Genomic DNA, 25,000 nt, shown 5'->3' with positions numbered 1-25,000 from the left:
CTGCCTGCTGCATGGGTTCCATACAGGCCACATGATAATTAAGATGAGCTTCTTTAATCCCTTTACTCCTAGTGGTCTTCAGGTGCTGAGTCACCAAACACCAGAGAGTAGTCACTGTGGTTTGAAACGGAAATGGAGCTCAAGTATCATATCTTAGAAGAGTAACCTCAATAACCTGCACGTTTGTGTAGTTTGGTTGTCGTTTGCTGGCTGCCATGGTTACTACTACATGCAGACGCTGATGACTGAAGGATGGCTCTGGAGCAGGGAGTGAGTAAGCGAGCCATTTTTCTGGTCTAGCACGGGAGGAGGTAGCACAGATTACTCCCAGCAGCAGTCGCCCGCTCCCACTTCCACAAGAAAGACATGTTTAATATTGACAACGTTTACTCCTCTCACTACAGTCTGACCCAGACATTACTACCGGTCAGACACTGGGCAATTTCGGCCGAATTTAAGCCACCATTCTGCCTGCCCCAACAAAATGTAGAACTGGGAAAATTTCCAGTTTGATTGGCTATTCATTGTATGTCATGTAGTTTGAGTGGGCTCATGAAACCAGATTAGAAGTTATAACAATCACCGTTCTTGCATCCGATCGCTCCAGCTCTCGGGTTGACAGGTTTGGCATAACAGAACGTTTGGTCAGCTGTCGTGCAGTGTGAGCAGTAAAGGCGTGCCATGTGAGCACAGCCACAGTGACCATCTGAAACCACGTCTTAGGTTACGCGACTGAGAGAAACTGGACAGTGCCTGTCAGGCTTAAAAGACAGACAGACAGACAAAACGGAGGCTCTTGAACTACTCATTTAAGCAATATGAACTAAATGATCATCCAATTAGCTAGTGATAGAGCTGATGACACTTTCCATTTCATGCACCTCATAGATCATCACATACAGGAAGACATCTTTCCACTGCAATTATGCTTTGCTGTTGGTGGTGTTGTGTTAATCGGTTGCAATAGTGTAAGTTTCCTTAATGAGAAGAAAATCCACAAGGTGAGATAAACAGTCCATGGGGTAACCTTTTAAATTCTAACAGAGACATGACTATGCTAAAAACAAATATGAGTGGTGAAACTGTTTAGCTTCCTTCAGTATATTCTATGAAGGTAGCATGTAACATTGATAGAGACCTTGGTGTGATCCTGACACCCCTTAAACATTAAATTATTCCCCCACCAAAGTAGCTTTGTCTCTGGAGTTTGATGTGTAATGTCGGCTACTCTGAATGTGGCAGGATAACACAGCGGACCGTAGGGAAGTCAATGGTCTCCAAGTCTATCTTAATTTACAGGTACTGCCTTCATCCTGCCCTTTCAACATCAGAGACTATTACAGTCACCTACAGGCCTTATCACACTTAAACATATGGGTAACTCTCACACTTTCTAATTACTATGACTTCGAAGCTCACTACGAACAGGTTTTGGAAGAAATTCTCTCTCTCTCTATCGCTCACTCTCTCTCTCTCTCTATCTCTCACTCACTGTCCTTGCTTCTGTTTTGTGCTTCAGTTCTGTCAGAGTATGTTCCTCTTTCTCTCTTTCTGTGACTTTTCTATTTTTTTCCCTGCACTCTTCTCTCTCTTCTTTCTCTGTGTCTTATCTCTGCCCCCCCCCTTTGTCTCTCTCCTGACAGCCTCCTTGCCTCTGTGTTCAGGACACTAGGCCTGCAGCACTGACTAGCTCATAGGAGATGACATGAAATCAGTCTTGATTATTGTCTGAGGGGCTGCCACCACTGAATTGAGTTGAAATCAGTACACTTAAGATAAAGATGACATTCTGCCTCCCTACCTCTACAGTTATGTACCTGACATGAATGTTAACCAACATGCATATAATCCATATTAAAGATTATATGTGTGCATATGTTTGTATGATTGTGCGATGACTTGCATCTTAGACGTAGCATGCAAGTATAGTAGTATGCATTGCATGCATGCAAGGGTAGTATGCATTTGTGTTTGTTTCTGCCAGTGATCTGTGTATGTATTTAACTCACTTAGATTAAATTCAGCCGATTAGGCAGAGGATGGTGATGAGGGGGTTTAATGACTGCTTTGTGGAGTAGGATAATTAATTGGCCCAGGCAGGCTGCAATTGTTATTTCAGCCGCTGCTTTGCCCATGGCTCTATCCAGTCCTCTGCTGCACACCCCCTGTCAACATGACAACGAGCCCATCCCCCCTCATCGCTCACTGTTTCAGTCACCCCCCCATACACGTGCACTGTCCAGAGGAGACAGTCACCCAGGGAACCTGCTCTCTTTCACTCTCCCCTCTCCTTCTCCTTTTCCCTCTCACCCCTACCCCTCTTTGTGTGTGTGTGTGTGTGTGTGTGCGTGTGTGTGTGTGTGTGTGTGTACTTGGCTGTGTGATACACAGCCGATGATGTCATTCCCCTACTGCTCAGAGAGGCTGCAGAAATTCAGGGGAAGGGAGGGGGTGGGGAGAGCACAGAAGAAAGGGGGGGCCAAAGAAAAGGGGGAGAGAGAGAAAGAAAGAGGTAGAGGGAAAGGAGAGAGAGAAACAGACAGAGAAATGGAGACAGAGAGAGAGAGAGGGATAGAGAGTGAGAAAAGGAGGGAGAGAGAGGGGAAGGAGTGAGCAGACTGACAGGGAGAAAGAAAACAGAGTGAGAGGAAGAGAGACAGAGAGACAGAAAAAGAGAGAGAGAGAGACAGGGAGTGAGAGTAAGAGAGAGGGAGTAAGAGAGGAAGGAGCGAGCAGTGACAGGGTGAGAAGAAGAAAGAGAGAGAGAAAGAGGAGAGCTAGAGAGAGAGAGAGAGGAGTACAGGTGGCAGAGGAAGAGAGGGGCGGTAGAGTTACAGAACGCACCAGCTCCTGCCTCTCCTTTTGTGACACTGTGGTATGTCCAGCTGTCCGCGGGGGACACCTGTCTGGTTAGAGGCCTGAGCTACCGGTTAGCTGACGGCTCAGTGCACAGGGACATGCGCTACGGCTGCTGCTGTACTGCGGCAGTTCTGCGCCCCCGTTGCTAATGCAGCCCGGCCCACGGGCCTCTCACCTGGGGGATGCAGCCGTAACGAGTCCTCCTGCAGGACACAGAGCCCAACGTCCACTAGAGAGCGGTCTGGAGGAGAGAACTCCGTCAGAGTCGGCTACACTGCGCAGACGTGTAGAGGCTGGTGACTGTAAGATGTCAGGGATGTTTCGGGGAACAGCGTTAGGGGAAATCTACTCTTTGACGCTCACTGACATACCTGAACATCTTAAGCAAGTGTGTGAAATCCCTTGGGTTTGACTCTTGGCTTCTTGAGTTTGAGGGACTCTGTGACTTCAAAGGCCGAATCATGACATCAATCGCTTCGGCTCTGGTGTCTGATGTCCACTGATGGCTCATTTGATCTCCTGTGACGTCATGGCCTTGAGTGAACCACAGTTTACACTGCACGGGAGTATAAGTTTCATTTTTTACTCTCCCAAACACCTGACTTTTCAAATTGGAATTGCTCCTCTCCTCCATGTGCCGATCCCAGAAGGAACAGGTCCTTTTTTTCCCCCTCAATTTGCAGCGGCTGTATTTGACAGAAATGGGAATTAATGAAGCATCTCATGTCGGGCCAACTAAAGTCCCTTTGAGGGGCCATTTGACAAACGGAGACAGATCAAAGCTAAGTTACTAATGAGACGTTAAGTGCTGCAGGTAGGGGGTGATGAACGAGTGTCAGAAACAAGCAGGAGTTGACTGAAGCCGTGCTCCCCTGGACAGAAGAACCTAACTACCAACAGGCAACCACAAGGCTGTGAGCAAGGAAAAGAAGCACAGCTCTACGCTGACGATCTGAGTATATGTCTGGAGATCTTTAACAGAACTAAAATGACAACCATGTGCATTCTTTCTTGGCGCATAAAAGAGAAAGATGGAAGGTTGGGATCTTGGAATAATTTCTGGAATCTACCCATATAAACACGGTGGACAAAGCTTATTAGATATCCCATAAGTAACATAAACTCTTTTCATAAAAAAATGCACACAACTGACAGACAAAATTGTATCTATCCTAATTAGGCCTGCTTTAAAATATGATTACTGAGATAAACACCTAATTATCCACAGTGATTACAGATCATTCACGTTGTAATTCATTATTAATTTGCAGGAATAAATATAGAAGCTAATTTCATTTAGCAGGCTAAAAGTTAGTGCAGCTCGATACGTGTAATAACAGTGATCATTCTGGGAGAATGATCTTCACAGCACTCTGGGTTTTCACTCAATAATATTACTCAGTGTGGTAGTGTTTTATTCATCCCCACAGCCTTTCGCATCAAGCGAAATGTATGTTTGGGCACGGGTAGTTTTGTTTTTTTGGACGGAGAGAGAGAGGGGGGGGGGGGGCTGCTGGAGGAAACAGTCTGGCTGAGAAATAGCCCACTTACAAGTGATGGTAGTGGGGTTCTGGTGGAGCAGTTTTACTCCTGGCAAAGAGAGAGAGAGAGAGAGAGAGAGAGAGAGAGAGATGGAGAAGAGACAGAGATGGAGGAGGGAGAGAGAGAGAGACAGAAGAGTGAGAGATGGAAGAGAGAAAGAGACACGGAGGAGAGAGAGAGAGAGAGGCTCTGTTCGAAACGGGAAAAACTGCTGCCTTTTAAGATATCTAACTGGGAAGCGAGGCAGCAAGTGTGATTCGAAACCGAAAAAACTATTTTTGCTGCCTTCTAAGATGTCTTAGAATTATCGAATAATGGTCGTTTTTGAAGGCAGCATCAATGCTCACTTCATGCTCCCTACTATCCAAAATCCTTTGCAGCAACGTCTGAAACAGCTGTCAAAAGTAAACAAAGATGGCGGATGACATCGATAATGGCTGCTGAATCTGTTGAAATGTGATTTGTGTGACATCGTAACATCATACCGTAGTGTTAACCAAAGATTCTAGAGTGCTACACTCATTCAAAGATGCATTTAAACCAATGTCTAGTGAGACAGCTCTCTATTTAGGGAGGGAGGCAGCAGGCAGCTGTCTTCCGTTTCGGATGGAGCCATAGAGACACAGAGAGGAGGAGGATTGATAAGGTCCAACTGACTGTCAGTGTGCTATAGCCACAGTAACTATGGCAACCTCGGCTGCTAAGAGGAGAAAGAGAGCTCAAGGAAAGGAGTGTAGAATAGAGGGAAGGACAAAGGAGGGAAAGACTTTAACCTGACAATTTAGCTGTTGCTGTCAATTCTGTTATTATTTTTCACTGGTGTTTTTCAATAGTGTCCTGGATATGTCCAAGAAAGATAAGAGATACTTAATTTATCTATTAGCATGTTCTAATTCTATTAGCTGTATAAATCCTCATAGAACCCAAATTCCAAAAAAAGTTGGGACACTTTGTAAAATGTGAATAAAAAAGAATGCTATAGAACTATATGAATAGTTCAAAGACAACATATCATTTGATGAAGGAGAGAAACTTTAGCCTAACATTGTCATACTCAAAATTCTAGTCAGAATTTGAGTCTGATAGGCTACTGCTCCATTGGGATGTGATTATGAGCTGTGTTTCAACCAATACAGGGGGTGAATCCCATAGGAAGAGCACCCGAACCATTCTTCTTCTCCACAGTTGCCTTAACATTGTTTTGTGATTGTTTTTTTTTTCATTATTATTAAGTTATTGCACTGTTAATATCTTCTACAACAGACGCGATGGCGAAATCTAAATGTCTACCTTCTAGCAACAGCGTTTTTGTTAGGAAGAACCGAGATGAATGAAACACTCAACGTAATTAGACATAATTTACAAAGACATCATACCATCATACTGAAAGCTAATATTTTGTCACTAGCTCTCTACATCTGTCCTCTGTCAAACACAGTTGCATTTGACTATTTCATGGAAAATATTAGCACATTTTGAATTTGATGCCAGCAATACGTCTCAACAAATTTGGGACATGGGCAACTAAAGGCTGGAAAAGTTGTGTAGGCATAATTATAAAGACAACAAAATGAGGAAAATTTCACAACTAAAAAGTGAACTAAAAAGAGCATCCCAGAGAGACTGAGGCTATATCTAGCCTACACTAGGACGCATCAGTTTTGATTTCAAAAAATCCAATTCATGTCCACAAACACTGTATCAGTTTGGGAGTAGATACGATGTGTGTCTACAATACTCCATTGATACGATGGGGTTACATGCCCACCAAGTTTCGTGCAGCCCAGTCTTTCAGTGTCCCGGGAATCGTTAAAAAAGAATAAAAATAATAATAAATTAAAAAAACTCTAGAAGAAAAAAAACTCACAGACTAAACCTAGAGTTAAGCTCATAAGATTGATTTTTATTTCTCTTTTTAGTCATGGTTCATAAACTTATGAGCTCCGCTGTATATGACCGCCGCTTTGTTAGCGCATAATAATAATACAAGTCAAAGACCACTCCAGGAATTTGTACATGTGATATATGCCAATTAGGACAGTTTTTTCCATAAAGGCATGAAACTTGGTACACTTATACAGTTTGGAGCTTTGAATATTTTCAGATACAAATCCAATGTTCAACCACTGCAATTAGTTTTGGGTTGGGTAAAATATTCTCACAGATTGCCTAAAATGCTCTGTGTGAACTGTGTGAACGTGTATGGACCATTGGCACATGGGCACAGCTTCCTTCACTGTTTTTAATGACTTCCACCGTCGCTGTAGATTTGTTTGGTTGTACTTCAATCGGCAGGTCTTTGCCCCAATTCTCCTGAGTGTGGCTTCTATGCCAGTCCTCTAGCCTGTCAAGCTAGAGGACTGGCATAGGACTGGCATGGGGGTAATTTACCCATCTCATGAAGATCTTTGGCCAATGAAACATAGCCACTATCTATGGGTAATTTATTAAGTAGTCTATGAAACTTAGGTCTACCTTTGTTATAAAGATTTTATACATGAGGTTATACTGTACATCCAATGGGGCGGGCCTACTCACTAATGTGTAAAATATTGATTAAGATATAGTTTTTGAACTTTAATGTCACTAATGCTGATTATTCAATGATTCATTTGAATTTAAATATTTAAAATACTTTCACAGCAAAAAATATATATGCGATTAATTTAGATTAATTAATCACAGAGTATGTAATTAATTAGATTATTTTTTTAAATCGATTGACAGCCCTACAGTTGGTAAAAAAAAACTGCCATGCAAAAAGGCTCAACAGAAGTTGTCTGGTTGTTATGTTTACATTTACACCTGAATGGCCAAACTGGTGTTCCAGGAAGAATGTGGCATCAGGGTGCTGAGGCCAAAATATATATAAGTATAGTATATACACTCTTTTGATCCCGTGAGGGAAATTTGGTCCCTGCATTTATCCCAATCCGTGAATTAGCACACACTCAGCACACAGTGAACACAGTGAGGTGAAGCACACACTAATCCCGGCGCAGTGGGCTGCCTGCAACAACAGCGGCGCTCGGGGAGCAGTGAGGGGTTAGGTGCCTTGCTCAAGGGCACTTCAGCTGTGCCTACTGGTTGGGGTTCGAACCGGCAACCCTCCGGTTACAAGTCCAAAGTGCTAACCAGTAGGCCACGGCTGCCCCAGAAATAAGCATCTATATTGGAATAAAACTGTATATTTGTGAACATGTACATTATTGTGATGGAGAATAATGATGTCATTACACAGGCAGCCAGAAGAGTCCAAACTGCGCCTGTGAGAAAGTGGGACTGTCACACAAGCACATTAAGCACCTCAGGACGCTGCCGTGTCTCAGGCAGACAGAGAAGACACACACAGTACAATTTCCGCCAGTAGCAAGCCCACCAGGCCTCCAGTGCACTGAATATCAGCACCCCCGCCCCATGTCCCCCTCGTCCCTCGCAGGCCCATAGTGCCACAGCAGCCAGTAATTACCCATGATTCACTGCCATTGCGAGAGGCAAGGCGCCGTGTTCAGTTCAAGGAATGCTTTTCTGAAGAGATCGTTTGATTCTGCCACCACACCGGATGAATGTACAATGCGAGACACACTGACCAGTAGATGAAGGGAATGTTAATAGCACAGACAGCTAATTCATGGGCAGTGCCCAAAGGCATGGGAGGTGTATCACGTGAGGGCATGTGTGCCATCAGAGTCGTGTGTCTTGTGTGTGTGTGAGTGAGTGGGGATGTGTGTGCGGATATGTGTGTGTGTCATAATTTTATGCACGCAATGACTAATTTCTTCAGCTCACTGACCCAATATATTCAGAACTGGCATGAAGACTGACAGCCCAAACAAAGCTGCAGATTTTAGCATCGTGATAACACACTGATTAAAGGGACGTTAGCGTCGTCATAACACACTGATTAAAGTGACTTTAGCGTTGTCATAAAACACTGATTAAAGGGACTTTAGCATTGTCATAACGCACTGATTAAAGTGACTTTAGCATTGTCATAATGCACTGATTAAAGTGAGTTTTTGCATCTTCCCTCTTTGATAAGATATCCGACTCCTGCACAAGGCCAGAGTGCACCAGAGAGGATTCATGTGCTAAAATGCACATGCGTATGCATTTGTTTGTGTGCTTGTGGGTGTGTGAGCATATGTGTGCATAATTATGTGAGTGTAATGAGGTATACCTGCCTTTGTGTGTGTGTGTATGTATGTGTGTGAGTGCATGTGAGTGTGTGTAAAGGTCTTTTTTTCTGTGTATGTGTGACCAAACATGCATCTACAGTACATAGGAATATGAATGCATTCAGGTATGTGTGTATGTCTGTGACTGTCTTTGTGTGTGGGAATGTGCAAGGGTTATCATCAACTAGTGAGTGTGTGTGCATCTGTGTGTGTGTATGTTTGCGTTAATCACCTTGCAGCGCCTGTAGCTTGTGTGTCTGGATGATGATGCAGAGCTGCAGTACGAGTTGGGGGGCGCTCTCCAGGAAGGTAGCCAGCAGATGCAGCATGCTGACGTCGGCATACTCATACACCATCCGCCAGTAGAAACGCCAGCTCTCCGTCTCTCCACTGCGCCGGCTACGGATGCCCAGGTAGATGGTGTGGAAGTACCTGGATGTACCAACACACACACACACACACACACACACACTAAATCAGTTCAAAGTTACACACATTGTTTTAGCATTCGGCTGCAGTTCATTGTTGGATGTAGAATGCCACAGGGGATGAATGGAGCTCTGCTTTATTGGTAAAGGTTTCACAGTGAGTTAAATGTAAAACTCTGCCAAGAAATGCAAGCTTCCTAGAAACACTCCACAAACGCTGCTTTCATTCCGTTGTCCAGTCCCATTGTAATAAGTAGCCTAAAGGACTATACGCCCAGTTAATTCATGAATGAATTACCAATGTCACAAGAAGATACATTTAAGGTTTAAGGAAGGTCTAGCAACTTGCAATATAATGTATCAAAATTATTGTACAATGTGTTAAATCCCCTAAGTGATTAAGATGCCCTATAGCAGATCTCATCAATGCTTGACTTAATGGCTTGACCTTCAAATAATGCTCTCCAATGTGAACAAGAATGAAGGGAGAAAATGCCTTGCTGTTCCAGGATAGTTATTCACACATCTTCTATTTGTTGCCTTAATCCTCCTTAAATGCAAAAGGTTGGAGAAAGGAATGGCCCGCTTTCTTGCTGAAAAGTGGAATGTAGTGGGATACATAAACCTGTGTAATCTTTCTGAAATGACATGAGACACAGACTGTGAAATTGGCCAATTACAACCTACAAAATGTTTTTTAAGCGTCTTTTCTGCACTACTTTTTGTGTAGTGGCCGCACTACTTTTTTTGAGTAGTGGCCGCACAATGAGAAAACCACAGTGGTCAGGGATCTGTGCATCCTCTGACATTTAAACCACAGTGGTCAAGGATCTGTGTATCATCTAACGTTTGTGTATGAATGCAAATGTTTTTGTGGTATTTGCACAGCTGATAAGTTCCACAGACGCTCGGTGCATATCAAAGGCATTGACAACAATCTACAGAGCTGGAGGGGACACTTTCAAAGAGCCGCACGGAACCGGGTGTGAAATCCCCAAGGATCGCTATGGCAACAGACGACATCTACATATTCTGTGCCATGAAACAGGAGCGGACCAAAACGACACACAGAGCTTAAAATACACGGCAGTTATGCAACAGAGTGCAAGAGCTATAGAGTGGCTGGCTGTCCTTCTGCATTAAAACAGTTGGTGTGCTGCTTTGGCAGCCATCTAAATAATGCACACACAGGAGGCTGCAGTGGGCTTTCCTGAGCATATACTTGTGGGCATCTGGTGACCAGAGTGACCATGCTGTGCCAGGTGACCTGTATGCCCCTTCCCAGCTCAACTCACACACAGAAACACTTACCCTCTTTTATCAACAGGGCAAACAGCCAACATCATTTCTCCCTCTCTCCTTCACTCCCTCCCTCTCTCTCTCTTTCTCTCTCTCCATATCTATCTCTCTGACATAAAAACAATGTTTTACATAGTATCTCTAGTCAGTTATGAGTTGTCTCATCTCAGGTTTACTATGGATAATGGACTCCAAACGTCAAAGTGTTTCAGAACTCGACTTGACAACATAAGCAACTTTAGTCACTGAGAGCAAATATTTTTTAGTCACGCTTTCGCAAATGCCTATTTACACAAATGCACATCCCGCCTACCCTCTCTCTCTATGTGTTAGTCTGTCTCACACACACACACACACACACACACACACACACACACACACTCAAAAGGTGCAATTGCACATGAAAAACAGGGAGTCTCCTCTCCTCTCAACTCATGTTCTAGATGTGTCATAGCAGAGGTCTCGAAATCCTGCCCTTTTTCTGCAAGAACAGCTGCCTTAGTGTTTGGTTGCAGCCAGCCTACAGTATACCTAATTGAAGAGTTTACTAAATGGCATCGTCAGGTTGCTTTCTGCAGCTGAAGCGTTTACTAAACGGCATCCTTGAGTTGCCTTCAGTTGCTGCTCTTGACGGCGAAAGACTGAATGGGACTAATTACACACCTGATTACGAATTCTCCGCGATCGCCAATAAGAGTGCACAGAGCGCATCGCTAATTGAAAACAATTAGCGGTGGAGGAGAGTGCCCCCTGTGGGCTGGCCCAGGGCTGCGGGCTGACATGAATCCAGCCGCAACGGCACCAGGAGAAGAGCTTCATTTAAATAAAAGACAAATCAAAACAAAATGTGCACAAAACAGCCCACGTTGCTTTGGATTCGCTCTCCATTGCCTCTGTGCGAGTGGCTTCCATGATTTGGATTGCTGTCATCCTGGACACAACAGCATAAAACATCTCCCCATGCAAAGCAAGCCAAGAGGAATCATTATGATGACGACACATTACATTTGAGGCTGGCAGGCAGCCAGGGGGGCGGTGGGTATTTTTAACATCACTGCTACAGCACTGTGAGTAGGGGATTAAATTCAGAGCCAAAATGGCTGCTCGTCTGCCGCGCGCGTGCAGTTTTGGGGCATCAGTGTGCTATTTCCATGGCTTCAGTGGTTAACATTCAGAGTGGCACAACACCGTGGCAGCGGAACACGGCCCATCTTCCTGACCTTATCACCACGCTGGGCATGCGTCCCAAACACGCCGTGTATCTGTCTGTGTGTCTGACCATTGGGGCAGGAACAAGGGCCAGGCGTGGGGGTTGGAGCCGCGCCCCGACCCCTGAGATGACCCAGGGGGGCAGAGACAGAGCTCCAGGCTGGCTCACACGAGGCACAGTCTTGGGATATGACATTTCACTCAAGGGTGCTCGAAAAAACTCTCGCAACTCTGTTTCTGCATCGTCTGTATGAGATAAATAACTCAATACATGATGTCTATCAATTGTTTTGTTTATTCAGTCATCATTTAGGTGCTGGTACCCCTTACATTATTCAAAAATGCTAGCCTACTGTTCTATTTCATTAATATACACAGCGGAGTGCTGGGTGAACTTCACCATGGCCAAGCTTGCCACGGGGCATCCTGCCCAACTCACCACGTCTCTCACCCGCGCGCCCGCTGCTGCCCGGCCACCGCTGGTCCAGTAGGCCGCACAGTATCATACTAGCACATGTGGCCAGGAGTGGGCCAGCTTTGCAGGCTATCCTGATAATCCCCGTTCCAAATGGGATTAGCCAGATGTTGATGTGCATCCCCCTGCTCTGATGAGATTATTTCTGGGGCTAAGTCAAAGCTACTCAGGGATAGCAGAGAGAGAGCGAGAGAGAGAGAGAGAGAGAGAGAGAGAGAGAGAGAGAGAGAGAGAGAGAGAGAGAGAGAGACAGAAGGCTGAGAGAGAGACAGAGAGAGAGAGAGAGAGACAGAAGGCTGAGAGAGAGCCCAGCCGGCCGTGTGGGACCCCCATCTGGAACGTCTGGCAGTACATAAACACACACACACACATGTGTATCTAAATATGAAGACTTGACACTGAATCAGATCAGCAGTTTATCCACACTGGGTACGTCATGTGCAGTCAGACACAGACCTCGGCTTAGAGCACACATCTTTGTATGGAAATACACACCTGCATATTAGCCAATAAAATGTAGTGCAATCAAACAAAACAATACTAAATGATATCAAATGCCCAGAGAACCACTTTCTCTCTCTCTCTCTCACCCACACACAAAGAGAGACTGAATGAGGGAGAGGGAGAGGTCCTGGCATGTCAGAGGGCCAGGTGCTGTCTCTGTCTGCCCCCCCCCTCCCCATGTCCAGGCAGGGTCCAGCACTGCAGTCTATTCTCTTCATCACTGTCTCATTCCCTCCCCTGCCAACAAAGCATCTGCCAACTGTGGCCAGCACCTATTTACACCCCCCCCCCCCCCACACACACACACACACACACACACACAAACCTCAGTTGCTAGTTCACTGACACCTTCCTGCACCACACCAACTCAAGCAAGTGCACCCATATGAGTAGGCAATTACAGATATACATTATGAATGCATGCCAGTGCTCATCTTCTGTGAGCATGTGAACACATACACACACATGTATGCACATACACACGCACGCACACACACACTTGTACCAGTCACTGGTGCCATCCCTTGTCTGTAGTGTCCTGTCCAGTCCTGGTCCCATATGAACTGTCTCTTCCTGAGTACTGCTGGCTTGACCTCTCTGCCGTGCTGGACACGGTCTGTGTCTGTGACTTGGCCCTCTGCTCCGGCTTGCCTGGCCTTCGCACAACAGCAGCAGCGTGGGGTACTTAACTGCCTCATCTCCATTCTGCTGCAAGCCAAGACAACTTTTCTCTTTCCCTCTGTATGCGTGTGCTTGCTTGTGTGTGTGTGTGTGCGCACGCGTGCGTGCGCGCTTGTGTGTTTGTGTGTGTGTATGTGTGTGTGTGTGTGTGTGTGTGAGAGAGAGAACTAGCAGCCAGACCACTGTGTTAGCTTCCTCTAATTACTATTACTTATTTTGGTGCACAGCGCAATTTTAACAATTAGACAGCTGCAGAATAGTTAAAATAATCTTTCAAATGAGGATCTATGATAGGTGTTTTGCATGGTGATATGTGATAGTGATATGTTGCATGTAATATGTGTAGTTAACATTTTAATAGATGGCAATTAAAATAAATCATTATTTATAGTCTGAGCATTGACCATTTTAATTATGCATGAGATGTGATAATGACCGAGACTGAAAACTATTAGCATCAGATGGGGGTGGGCGATATGGAAGTGTGTCTGCCCCTCCTGATCTTTTGACCCTCTGCTGTACATAATGCATTTGGCTGATAAATGTATGGATAGGATGGGGTCATTGTTTATTTATACATCTCTAACCCCTTCTTCACCAGCACTGAACTATCTCTACTCCATCCCCCATGTGTGTGTGTGTGTGTGTGTGTGTTTGTAAGAAAGAGAGAGAGACAGAGAGAGAGAGAGAGAGCGAGAGAGAGAATGGATGACTATCAGCAAACATGTGAGTTTGTGACAGCAGTTTAGAAGAAAATGTGCATATCTGTGTCCCTGAGAGGGAGCGAGAGACAGAGAGAGAGTGTGTGCATGCGTGTGTGTGTGTGTGTGTGTGTGTGTGTGTGTGTGTGTGTGGGCATGTGTGTGTGTCTGTCTGTGTGTGTGTGTGTGTGTGTGTGTGTGTGTGTGTGTGTATCTGCCTCCCATCATTTTCAAGCTGTGGGTTGTTTCCGAAGGCCATTGTTGATGCCTGAGGGCTAATATGAGTTGCAGCAATATTAGTGGGCAGTGGTGGAGAAGCCCCGCGCAAGGCATCACCCCAGGCAGGCGGGCCGGCCGAGAACCATTACAGCGTCAGCCAGCAGAGGGGGGCGATGAGGCACTCTGAGGTGTGCTGACCTGGCCGCACGGAGTACCCCAGCAGCAGCTACCAGCAGCATATTCAACACACATTGAGAACTATAACGCCTGAGTAACTCGCACGCTGAGAGCAAAAGTGACAGCCATTCTTAAGAGTTTGGCCATCCCTCTCTCTCTCTAGCAGTGCCGCATCTGAAGAGCCATGTTGAGTGGCTCCGATGAGGGGAGGGGGAGAGAAGGCAGGGTTTTACGGTTGGGAGGCTCAGACCTGATAATGGAGCGGAGGGAACGGTCAGCTGAACAAGCCTTTGCTTTTACCGGTCTGTACAACAGTAGAAAGTGAGGTGGATAGTGGTGATGGTGGTGGTTGTTGTACAAGCGGATGTATGTGCAGCACTCTGAGACTGAGACTGACCAGGAGAGAGAGCCTACATGCCCAGTGAGACGCGGCTGATGAAACACGCTGCTCACGCGAGCGAGAGAGAGAGCGAGCGCCTGTCAGGGGCTACACTCTCCTGGGGTCCAGTAGAACTCTGACAGAGAGTGAGCTGGGGGGTGGAACTCAAGGCGTCCATCCAGCCACAGCTCAGCTCAGGGTATTATATATAGGTGTCATTCAGAACGTTACAGACATAAAGGGAAAAACCTTCATATAAGTATGTGTTTATATACTGTAAGTATATGATATTTTTTGCGACAGTGTCTATAGACATGAAAGCAATCATGTCCCAAGGAAGGAAATACACCACACACCATACCACAGTATGCAATACTGATCAGATCTGCACAGCAAAGCAGGGGCCGGCCCTCAGACCTACACTTACTCAGCTGGGGAACTACAGACCTACAGGCCCTCCTACACTTGCACAGCGGGGGAACTACAGACCTACAGGCCCTCCTATACTTACACAGCTTCCATTCAAAGCCACGCACACGCAAATCAGGGACAACTATAGCAACGTCACATATTACCAACCGTCACGTATGTCCAACCTCTTACGTGTATGTGTCAATTAATATTCATTTCTATACAAACCAAGATGGCGGATTCCTAAAGAAACGCAAGCACCCACACCATAAGTTTATCTAAATTAGCTATGTACCAAAAATTACATTTTATCGTGACTGAGCTGTAAACAGTGTTGTAAGGCTGCGTGTACAAATCCGCTTGGAGCTCCAGTGAAATTTTAAATTTGCGACGACGAGAATTCTTAGGCTAACCGTTAATGTGCCGTGAGAAAGGTTGGGAATAAGTACCCACCAGCCCAGCACTAAACTCCGAGCGTGGTGAACAAAATCAGATATTTCAGGCAGTAAAAGCCCTGGTGAGAACCAAACTAGATTTTGTTCAAATCTACACACCTATGGCTACTGAAAAATGTAAGGTTCATTTAGCAAATGAAGCAAGTAAAGTTAGAAAAAAACATTGTTGTTTTAGAATTTTCGAACGAAATGGTTGGTAATTAGCACGTTTACGATATGTATTTCAAGTTGGTCTTGAAACTCATAAACCCACGTGGTTGTGGAATCAACAGCAAATAACATTTTGGGCAGTGGCAGTGTGATCCACCTTGACCCACCAGGAGTCCGGTCAGATTTGTGGCCTCTAATGCAGCCGGTGCGGCCCATGACCACGCGTATGTGACATGACCACACATATGTGACATGACCACGTGTATGTGACGTGACCACACATATGTAACGTGACCACGCGTATGTGACCTGACCACGCGTATGTGACCTGACCACGCGTATGTGACATGACCATGCGTATGTGACCTGACCACACATATGTGACATGACCACGTGTATGTGACGTGACCACACATATGTAACGTGACCACGCGTATGTGACCTGACCACGCGTATGTGACCTGACCACGCGTATGTGACATGACCACGCGTATGTGACCTGACGGGTACTCACTTGCCCGCCTGCCTGTCTCTGCTGTGCCGCCACGGCTGCCAGCGCATGATAGATACCCGCTGTCCCGCTGCCAAGAGGAACCGACTCATTCTGAATCAATTGAACCCGGTTATTCAGCGATTACTGTGCTGGCGCACCGGGGGGAAGGTCAACAACACGCCGGGCTCGTAAATAAAGCCCCGTGCCGGCCATATTATTGTGTACTAAATTCCTGACAACACCATCTTTCTAGCATTTACCAGTGGCGGCGGCGGATATAAGTCACAGAACTCACGGAGAGTCGCGTTCACACGCTAAAGGAGGCGTTTGTCCAGGACACCTCCACATGATGGACAGCGTTATTGAAGCTTTATACAATGACTTTGCTCACTATAGGACATTGCTGTAGGGAAATGTGACACACAGACACATGCATGTCCACTATCAACTCAAGCCCTTAACAAATGGGGTATTTCGAGATTCATTACATGCGTTATGCAACCCTGAGTCAAGCTCATAATGAATCAAGGTGAATCACATGAATACCTCTCTGTGGTCAGTCCTTCACAGCCAGAGACAGGGCCAGGTGGAGAGAGAGAGAATAAGAAAGAGAGAGAGAGAGAGAGAGAGAGAGAGAGAGGGAGGCTCCCATGTGTAAGTGTAGCTAGCTGGTACAGTTGCTGTGCAGTATGCGCGTGAAGAGAGACTGATGCTAGCATAAGAGACATGATGCCTACTGACGCTAGCAAGAGAGGAGAGGAGAGGAGAGGAGAGGACAGGAGAGGAGGGGGGAGGACAGGAGAGGAGAAGACAGGAGAGAAGAGAGGAGAGGAGAGAAGAGAGGAGAGGAGAGAAGGGGAGAGGAGAGGACAGGAGAGGAGAGGAGGGGAGAGGAGAGGACAGGAGAGAGGAGAGGAGGGGACAGGAAAGAAGGAAAAAGGAGAGAACAGGAGAGGAGAGGGCAGGAGAGGAGAGAGGAGAGGAGAGAAGGGGAAAGGACAGGAGAGGAGAGGAGGGGAGAGGAGAGGAGAGAGGAGAGGAGAGGACAGGAGAGGAGAGAGGAGAGGACAGGAGAGGAGGGGAGAGGAGAGGAGAGGAGAGAGGAGAGGACAGGAGAGGACAGGAGAAGAGAGAGGAGAGGAGAGGAGAGAAGAGGACAGGAGAGGAGAGAACAGGAGAGGACAGGAAAGAAGAGCAGGGGAGAAGAGGGGAGAGGAGAGGAGGAGAGGACAGAAGAGGAGAGAGGAGAAGAGGGGAGAGGAGAGGACAGCACAGGGGACAGTTTTATCTGGTTCCAGCAGGCCTGTCATACAGCTCAGGGGCCACAGTGCTGCCTGCTTGTCACCGCGCTGTCTGTCTGTCGCCAGTGCATCTGTCTGTCAGGGCTACAGGGTTGTCACAGGCCTGTCACTCAAGTGTCAAGGACACGTTGCCAGGTTACACATACCAGTTTCCATGGTCTCAGCTGACTGTGACGTTCAGGTAAAGGACTAAATTCACACTGTGGACAGTGAGACTGACAGCAGAGATTAAAGAGACCTCACTGCCTCACAGATAAATGACCTATGTGCATGTCCCTGAGCACACACACACACACACACACACACATACACAGGGCAGACTGCCTGAAGCAGAACTCCCCTGGGGACGCCTTGTTGGCACATGCTAATTCACACATGCTAATTCACACTCCTACCTGTGAGAATGCACAGTGGTGTGTATGTCAACAAAAACTGTTGCTTTAGCTATATGTCTTTTTTGTTATAAAGTAAAACTGATTTTGTATCAGTATCCAATCAATTCTTTAAAAACGGTCTTGCTTTGTTTTCCTTTACTGTACATGGAATGCAAAGAATGAAGCTAGTGCAACACACATGAATCTTCTTTATGTGTTGCATTGGCTTTATTTGCATTCACTCAGAAGTGAACACAGGAAATTACATCAGCCTATGCTTACCTTATTTAGGCCAGCTCTACACTTCACTGTTACTGTCAAACAAAAAAAAAATTATCCAGTAGTTCATGGGTTAAGTTAAGCGTTTCCAAAATTATTATAAATGTAATAAATATAAATAAAATAATATATTGATATTTTATTAATAAATATAAATTATTATAAAAAGTAGGTTTCAAGTTCATGATGTAAGTGAATGGAGCTGAAACATGCACATCATACAACAACCCCCTTTACAGCCCTGACACAGAGAGAGGACGGGTTGGAGCACTGTGGCCATAGCAACCCCCTATACAGCCCTGATACAGAGAGAGGACGGGTTGGAGCACTGTAGCCATAGCAACCCCCTATACAGCCCTGATGCAGAGAGAGGGCGGGTTGGAGCACTGTGGCCATAGCAACCCCCTATACAGCCCTGATGCAGAGAGAGGTTGGGTTGGAGCACTGTGGTCATAGCAACCCCCTATACAGCCCTGATGCAGAGAGAGGGTGGGTTGGAGCACTGTGGTCATAGCAACCCCCTATACAGCCCTGACACAGAGAGAGGGTGGGTTGGAGCACTGTGGCCATAGCAACCCCCTATACAGCCCTGATACAGAGAGAGGGCGGGTTGGAGAAATGTGGCCATGCAGAGAGGTCAGCAGCATGAGGCTGCTCGGTCGGGTGGGTGCTGGCGGAGCAGAGCTGAGGGACAGGGATGTTGGAGGTTCACTGCGGCTGCTGAGTGCTGCCTGGATCACAACAGGCTGAACCTGTGAGCACTGCACTCCCTCAAAGGCCTGCACAGTCCATCAGAGATAACAGCCCCTTGTCATCCGCCATGGAAAGTTAGCATGACAAAAATATTATTCAAGTCTCTGCACTTCTGCACGATGTAATCTAGAAGGGATGGGTCTTAATAAGGTTTGGGGTTTGAACCACACCTGTCATGCAGAGAGGAACTATAGTCACGTTTCACTACAGACAACCCTGACATTGAGACAGAGAGAGAGATACAGAGAGAGAGAGAGAGAGATAGACAGACAGAGAGAGAGAGAGATGTGTATGCTGTCTGTGTGTGTGTGTGTGTGTGTGATCACATGCCTACGTGTGTGTGTGTGTGTGTGTGTGTATGAAAGAGAGAGAGAAAGTGAGGGAATACACACATTTTTTCATGTTACATGTTACTGTTTCCCTTAATGCTGTCAATGTTCTAATTGTTATGCTGTTTTAATTGTGACTGTACCTACAGTCATGCTAATAAAGCAACCTTGAATTGAATTGAGAGAGGAGAAGATGTTTAGTTTTCAGGACAGTACTGTAGTTTGGCATATTTACACGTCAGTCTTCTTTGTATTTAAGTGGAGCTGCTCACCCTGAGCCTCCAGTCTTATCGGAGGGAGTCTTTGGGGAGACATTAAGACTACTGTCTGGGAGTATTGATCTGACCAGATCATGAAGATGATATGCAAGTCTGGTCCAACTGCACACTGCACAGCATTTGGAGTACTCCTCTTTGGTTTTGGAAAAACACACACACACACACACACATATATATATGACAGAGAGACTGTAAATATATCCCCACCCTGGAGCTTCTCATGAGCCCTACTGACTCCAACTGAGCAAGTCTCCCAGGTCACTTCAAGCAGCACACCCTAGAATGGCAAGGTTGGGGTTGTGTGTTCTGCTTTGTTGCCTGTTTGGGCTTCATCTAAGGCCAAACGTCAAGGCATATGTCCTGCTTGAGAGGAAACTGGTGGTGACGTCCCAGACCATCATCGATACGTCCCCTCATTTCCATACCACAGAAAGCTAATGGGCCGTGAAATGAAGCTTTGTCATCGCCCGACTATTTGGAAATGAGATCTGTGAGAGAGCAGCAGCCACGAGACGAGACTGAGCCTTAGCGTCCAGACAGAGCCAGAGAGACTGAGGGTGTGACGCACGAGTCTGTTTGGAGGGCATTCTTTTCACACACACACACACACACACACACAGACACACACACTTTCACACACCCCCACCTCCGTGTTCATTTCAGGAAGAGCGATGCTTAGCAGCCCACAGTTGTGAGATGTTGTGATCGGGTGACCAGAGCCCTGGCCTGGCATTGTGACAGCAACACCACAAACACACACAGCTGGGTTCCTGTTCCACAACTGCAAGCTGTCACCGCCGGACATAAGGCACTGTGTGAGGGGACGGTGACTGGACACTCGGCCTGCCCAGATAAACAAATAATAAGACATCTTCCCAGGCCCTGCACTCACAACACAGCCCTATTTGAATCAATCCAATATGGGATCCTCCAACATCTCATTATTGTATTCAGCCATAACTTCATTATAATTATTTTTATTTCACACTAATACGATTAATCTATCAATATTATGATTTTTTGGTCATTTACTGTAATTTCCCTACTATTAACCAAGGTTTTGCTCATTTTTGCAGCTTTGAGGTTAATACATGGAAATGCATTTCTTTTCCTCATTCTTTCTGATCAAACCACTATCTGATTGTGATTTATTGGAGGCTGTGGTTAATGCAGGTGCGATCAATACACATTATATATATATTTTTTGCATGTTATATTGTCATGCGGTTTATACACAGAGCGGTAAATACTCAGGAAATGACTGTGTCAAGAGTGAGAATAAAGGAAAATGTATAACATGTATGGGTGTGTATATACATTACATAGTGCTGCTCAAACTGTCAAGGTCAAAGTATGTGTGAGACACAGCCATAGCCCCTGCACTGCACAGAGACTAGCCTGCCCTCGCTCGCCCCCAGTCTGCTGCCCGTGATGAATGAAGGCACGCCGCGCGGTCAAGCAGCCTGGGACGAGAGCTGATGGGCTGTGGGCAGATGCGGAGGATGGTGTTTAATACCTAAGGTCCAGACAGGCTGAAATATCACCACGGCCTCCACTCTCCATTAGATACAGCCAGCCACCTCCTATACATCACTGGAGCGCAGTAGGCCGATGCCCTCACGCTCTCTCTCCTCGCCCCAAGGTAGTGGGGCTTTCTGGAGTGATATCACGACTTCCTGGGCACCACTGAGCATGTCACGTGTGCTCACAGGGGCATATGACAGAACTATAGTTGAACATGTCACTCCACAGGTAGTAAACACACACACACACACACACACACACACACACACACACACTCCGCCATAGCCATGTCTTCCTTCCTTCCAATGTAGGCTATCTATCTGCGTGTTTGATAAAACAAAAGTATCACCAATCCCTATATCTGAAATGATGCACAAAGCATTTTGTATGACTTCCTGTTGTAGAGCACTAAATAATCAAGTGGCACATTAACAATGCATCTTGAGCAGAAACACACATTTGCACTGTCATTCACACATAAATAGTTTATGTACATGCTCATTTCCAGAACCATTTGGATTTGCATTTAGCATGTCGTTGAGAGAGAGAGGGAGAGAGCGGAAAGTGACGCCAACAGGTTTGCTCCCCAGACATCAAACAGGGAATCTGCGGTTTGTCATTCCTCACAGACACCCTCTAATCCCTGTCTCGCGGCACATTCATCTCCTTCAAAGTTTGTGGCTGCCTGGCTGCACCGCGCTGCAGCACCGTTAATAAGCGCTGCCTCCTGTAAGCCGCAAGCCGCTCAGAGAGAGGTGCCGCCACACCAGCGGGGTTTTGCATTATGCGTTGACAACAATTTCTGCTGTGATGGCCGACAATCACCCGTTTACCAGCGGGCGCTGCGCTGAATTCAGCATGATACTGCTCAAGCCCTCTGTGGAGGCAAGTGATTTCAGAGACGCTTGAGAAACACTTACTTTGAATAGAATAGAATAGAATAGAATCCTTATTGTCATTGCGTATCAGGTATACAATTAAATTGTAGTGCTTCTTCGGCTAGTGCATAATAAATATTAAAAAGAAAGCAGTAAAACAGGAATAAATACATTTAAATTAAATAGCGAAGAATAAAATAAGAGAAATAAGCCATACATCATTTACAGAGATACATTTGAAAGGACTCGTAAGCCGGGCCTCATTCAGACATGTTTTATTTACAAAATAATGAGTGGAAAAATCCCCAAAAGATAGAAAACTACAAGCCAATTCATTCCAAATGTTTTCCAAATCATTTGAAGCGGTCCTCATCATCCTCAATGTCTTAAATCTTTAAATAGGACAGAAGCTCTGCCATTCCTGCCTCTTTACAGACCACCGATATGTACCTGTCACCTATACAAATGCAATTAATGTCAAGCCCAGAGTCTGTGTATGTGTGTGTGTGTGTGTGTGTGTGTGGTGTGTGTGTGTGTGTGTGTGTATGTGTGTGGTGTGTTTGTGTGTGTGGTGTGTGTGTGGTGTGTTTGTGTGTGTGTGTGTGTGTGTAAAACATTATACATAATATACATCAGGGGTGCAACATGTTTCCACTTCATCACCAACTTGTGTGGTCCAGACCCTTGGTACCGAAGTGATTATGCACAGTATGTAAATGTAAACATAACTCCATTTCTTTAACAAGCTTGAAGAGGATGAGATCATTGTAATCGTTTCAGTAACAGTAACTGAAATGAAGCTGCAGCAGCAGTCATTTCTAGCCTGACATATTATCTTGCCATTTGCTCTGACAGCTTCACTTTATGACAATTGCTTCAGGACTCCCTCTCTCTCTCTCTCTGTTTCCCCGGCTGCAACTCTGAGAACTCTCCCTCCCAACCGTCTCTCTCTCTCTCTCTCCCTCCCAACCCCCCTCTCTCTCCCTCTGTCTTTCTCTCACTCCCAACCCCCTTCCTCTCTCTCTCTCTCTCTCACTCCCAAACCCCTCTTTATCTCTCCTCTCTCTCTCTCTCTTTCTCTATGTCTTTCTGTCTTTCTTTGATTCTCTCTGACCTTGTCAGACTGAAGGTCAGACAGGCCAAAATTGCTCTAGTTACGATGGTGTCATTGTGATGTCATGGTGATGGTGCTCCGGGCAGCTCTGTCCATGGACAGCTCTCTAGCTCGCAGGACTTTGCTGTCAACTCTGCTGACACTGCACACACACACACACACACACACACACACACACACACACACACACACACACACACACACACACACACACACACACACACACACACACACACACACACACACACACACACACACACACACACACACACACACACACACACACACACACACACACACACACACACACACACTATAAGGCTAGGAAGAGGAAGCTTAGTTGTGCTATGTTTGCACTATGGTGTAACTAAGTGTAATCTTGTAAAGCATAACTGATATTCACTCCCTGCCTCTGTAGGAATTCTAAGACTGATAGTCCAATAATCCTCAAAGACCACTGTATTTTGATATGGGTGTTCTCTTGTCTATTGTGAGTTACTTTTAAATGAAATAAATAAATAAATAAATGAATTCCATTTGACCATTACTCCTATTATCGAATAAGACATTTCTACTGACACAAAATAAGATTGGGTTTAATCCATCGTAATCCATCTATTTTTGGACACAGTTTAGGACACACTGGCATATTAAGTGAATGCAGAAACATGTGTGTGTGTGTGTGTGTGTGTGTGTGTGTGTGTGTGTGTGTGTGTTTGTGTGTGAGGGAGAGTATCATTTTTGAGTCAGTGAGTGAATGCATGGGTCTGTGTGTGTGTGTGTGTGAGAGAGAGAGAGAGAGAGAGAGAGAGAAAGACTAAGAGTAAGAGTAAGTGTGTTTGCCTTTGTATATGAGTGTGAGTGGGTGTGAGTGTCTGAGTGTGTGTGTGAGAGCATAATGGGTTGTGGAGGATCATGTTCCTGCTGTCCATGGGAAAGACCCATGGGCCTGGCCCAGTGTCCACTCCAGAGGGCAGCCAGAGACCGAAAGAGAGACACTGGAATCAGAACCGGTCCTATAAGAGCCGCACATTGGAATCAGAACCGCCCCTTAAAGAGCCGCTCACTGGAATCAGAACCGGCCCTCAAAGAGCCGCACACTGGAATCAAAACCGGCCCTCATCGGTTTAGCGCAGAGGCCAGCTGCTGCCCACTTGTGCCCCCCCTGGCCCTGGCACCAGGCCTGGCAGAGAGAGAGAGAGAGAGAGAGAGAGACAGGCCCATGCCTGCCAAAAGAGGCCATTTGGTCGAGGTGTTGTGAGTGGTGGCAGTGGACTAATGGTGGTTTGTGATACATACCACAGAAGCCAGGCCAACAGGGCTCGCTTCTGGCCTCTCAAACAACTCAGATATCCATCTCTCTCTTTTTCGCCTCTCTCTCAGTCTCTCCTCTCTCTTCCTCTCATTCTCTCCTCTTTCTCTCTCTCTCTCCCTCTCTTCCCTCCCCTCTTTTTTCCATGGTATCCTATGCAGTGAGAGTCCTCTATACTTTCCACCTCATTTAAACTGGCAGAGCAAACTGACAGTGGCAGCCTCCTCCTTACTACAGGGTTAACAGGAATAAGGACAACCTGCTACTCAATCAAGCGCACACACACACCCATCCTACTGCAGGAATAAGGACTACTCAATCAAGCCCACACACACACACCCATCCTACTGCAGGAATAAGGACTACTCAATCAAGCCCACACACACACACCCATCCTACTGCAGGAATAAGGACTACTCAATCAAGCCCACACACACACACCCATCCTACTGCAGGAATAAGGACTACTCAATCAAGCCCACACACACACACCCATCCTACTGAAAGAATAAGGACTACTCAATCAAGCCCACACACACCCATGTGACTGCAGCTCTCCTCCGCCCTATGACACGCCATGACACGCTGGTCCGGAAGAAGCCCTGTCCCATCTGCTATTGACAAATAATGTAAACATATACATTCAGGCTTCTTTAACAAGGGAGCAAGTGCCACAGTCAACACACACATACAGTCGA

General features: G+C 46.0%; 1 protein-coding gene across 2 annotated transcripts in view; it reads right to left on the bottom strand.

Moving 5' to 3' along the window:
* Positions 1-25,000, bottom strand: part of xkr4 (XK related 4) — a 34,401-nt gene that overhangs the window by 1,407 nt on the left and 7,994 nt on the right. For both annotated transcript variants that reach the window (XM_076295980.1, XM_076295981.1), the window contains exon 2: positions 8,812-9,011. In XM_076295980.1, coding sequence (XP_076152095.1) covers positions 8,812-9,011 — 200 coding nt within the window. The remainder of the gene's footprint in view (positions 1-8,811; positions 9,012-25,000) is intronic.

The sequence above is a fragment of the Alosa pseudoharengus genome, unplaced genomic scaffold (assembly GCF_046254945.1).
Source record: "Alosa pseudoharengus isolate Yale_2024_CS ecotype anadromous, Long Island Sound unplaced genomic scaffold, YU_APseudo_1.1 YU_APseudo_1.1_scf_2, whole genome shotgun sequence".
In the NCBI taxonomy this organism is placed as follows: domain Eukaryota; kingdom Metazoa; phylum Chordata; class Actinopteri; order Clupeiformes; family Clupeidae; genus Alosa; species Alosa pseudoharengus.
The sequence above is the reverse complement of the archived record's forward strand: the minus strand, read 5'-3'. Positions and strand labels throughout refer to the sequence as shown.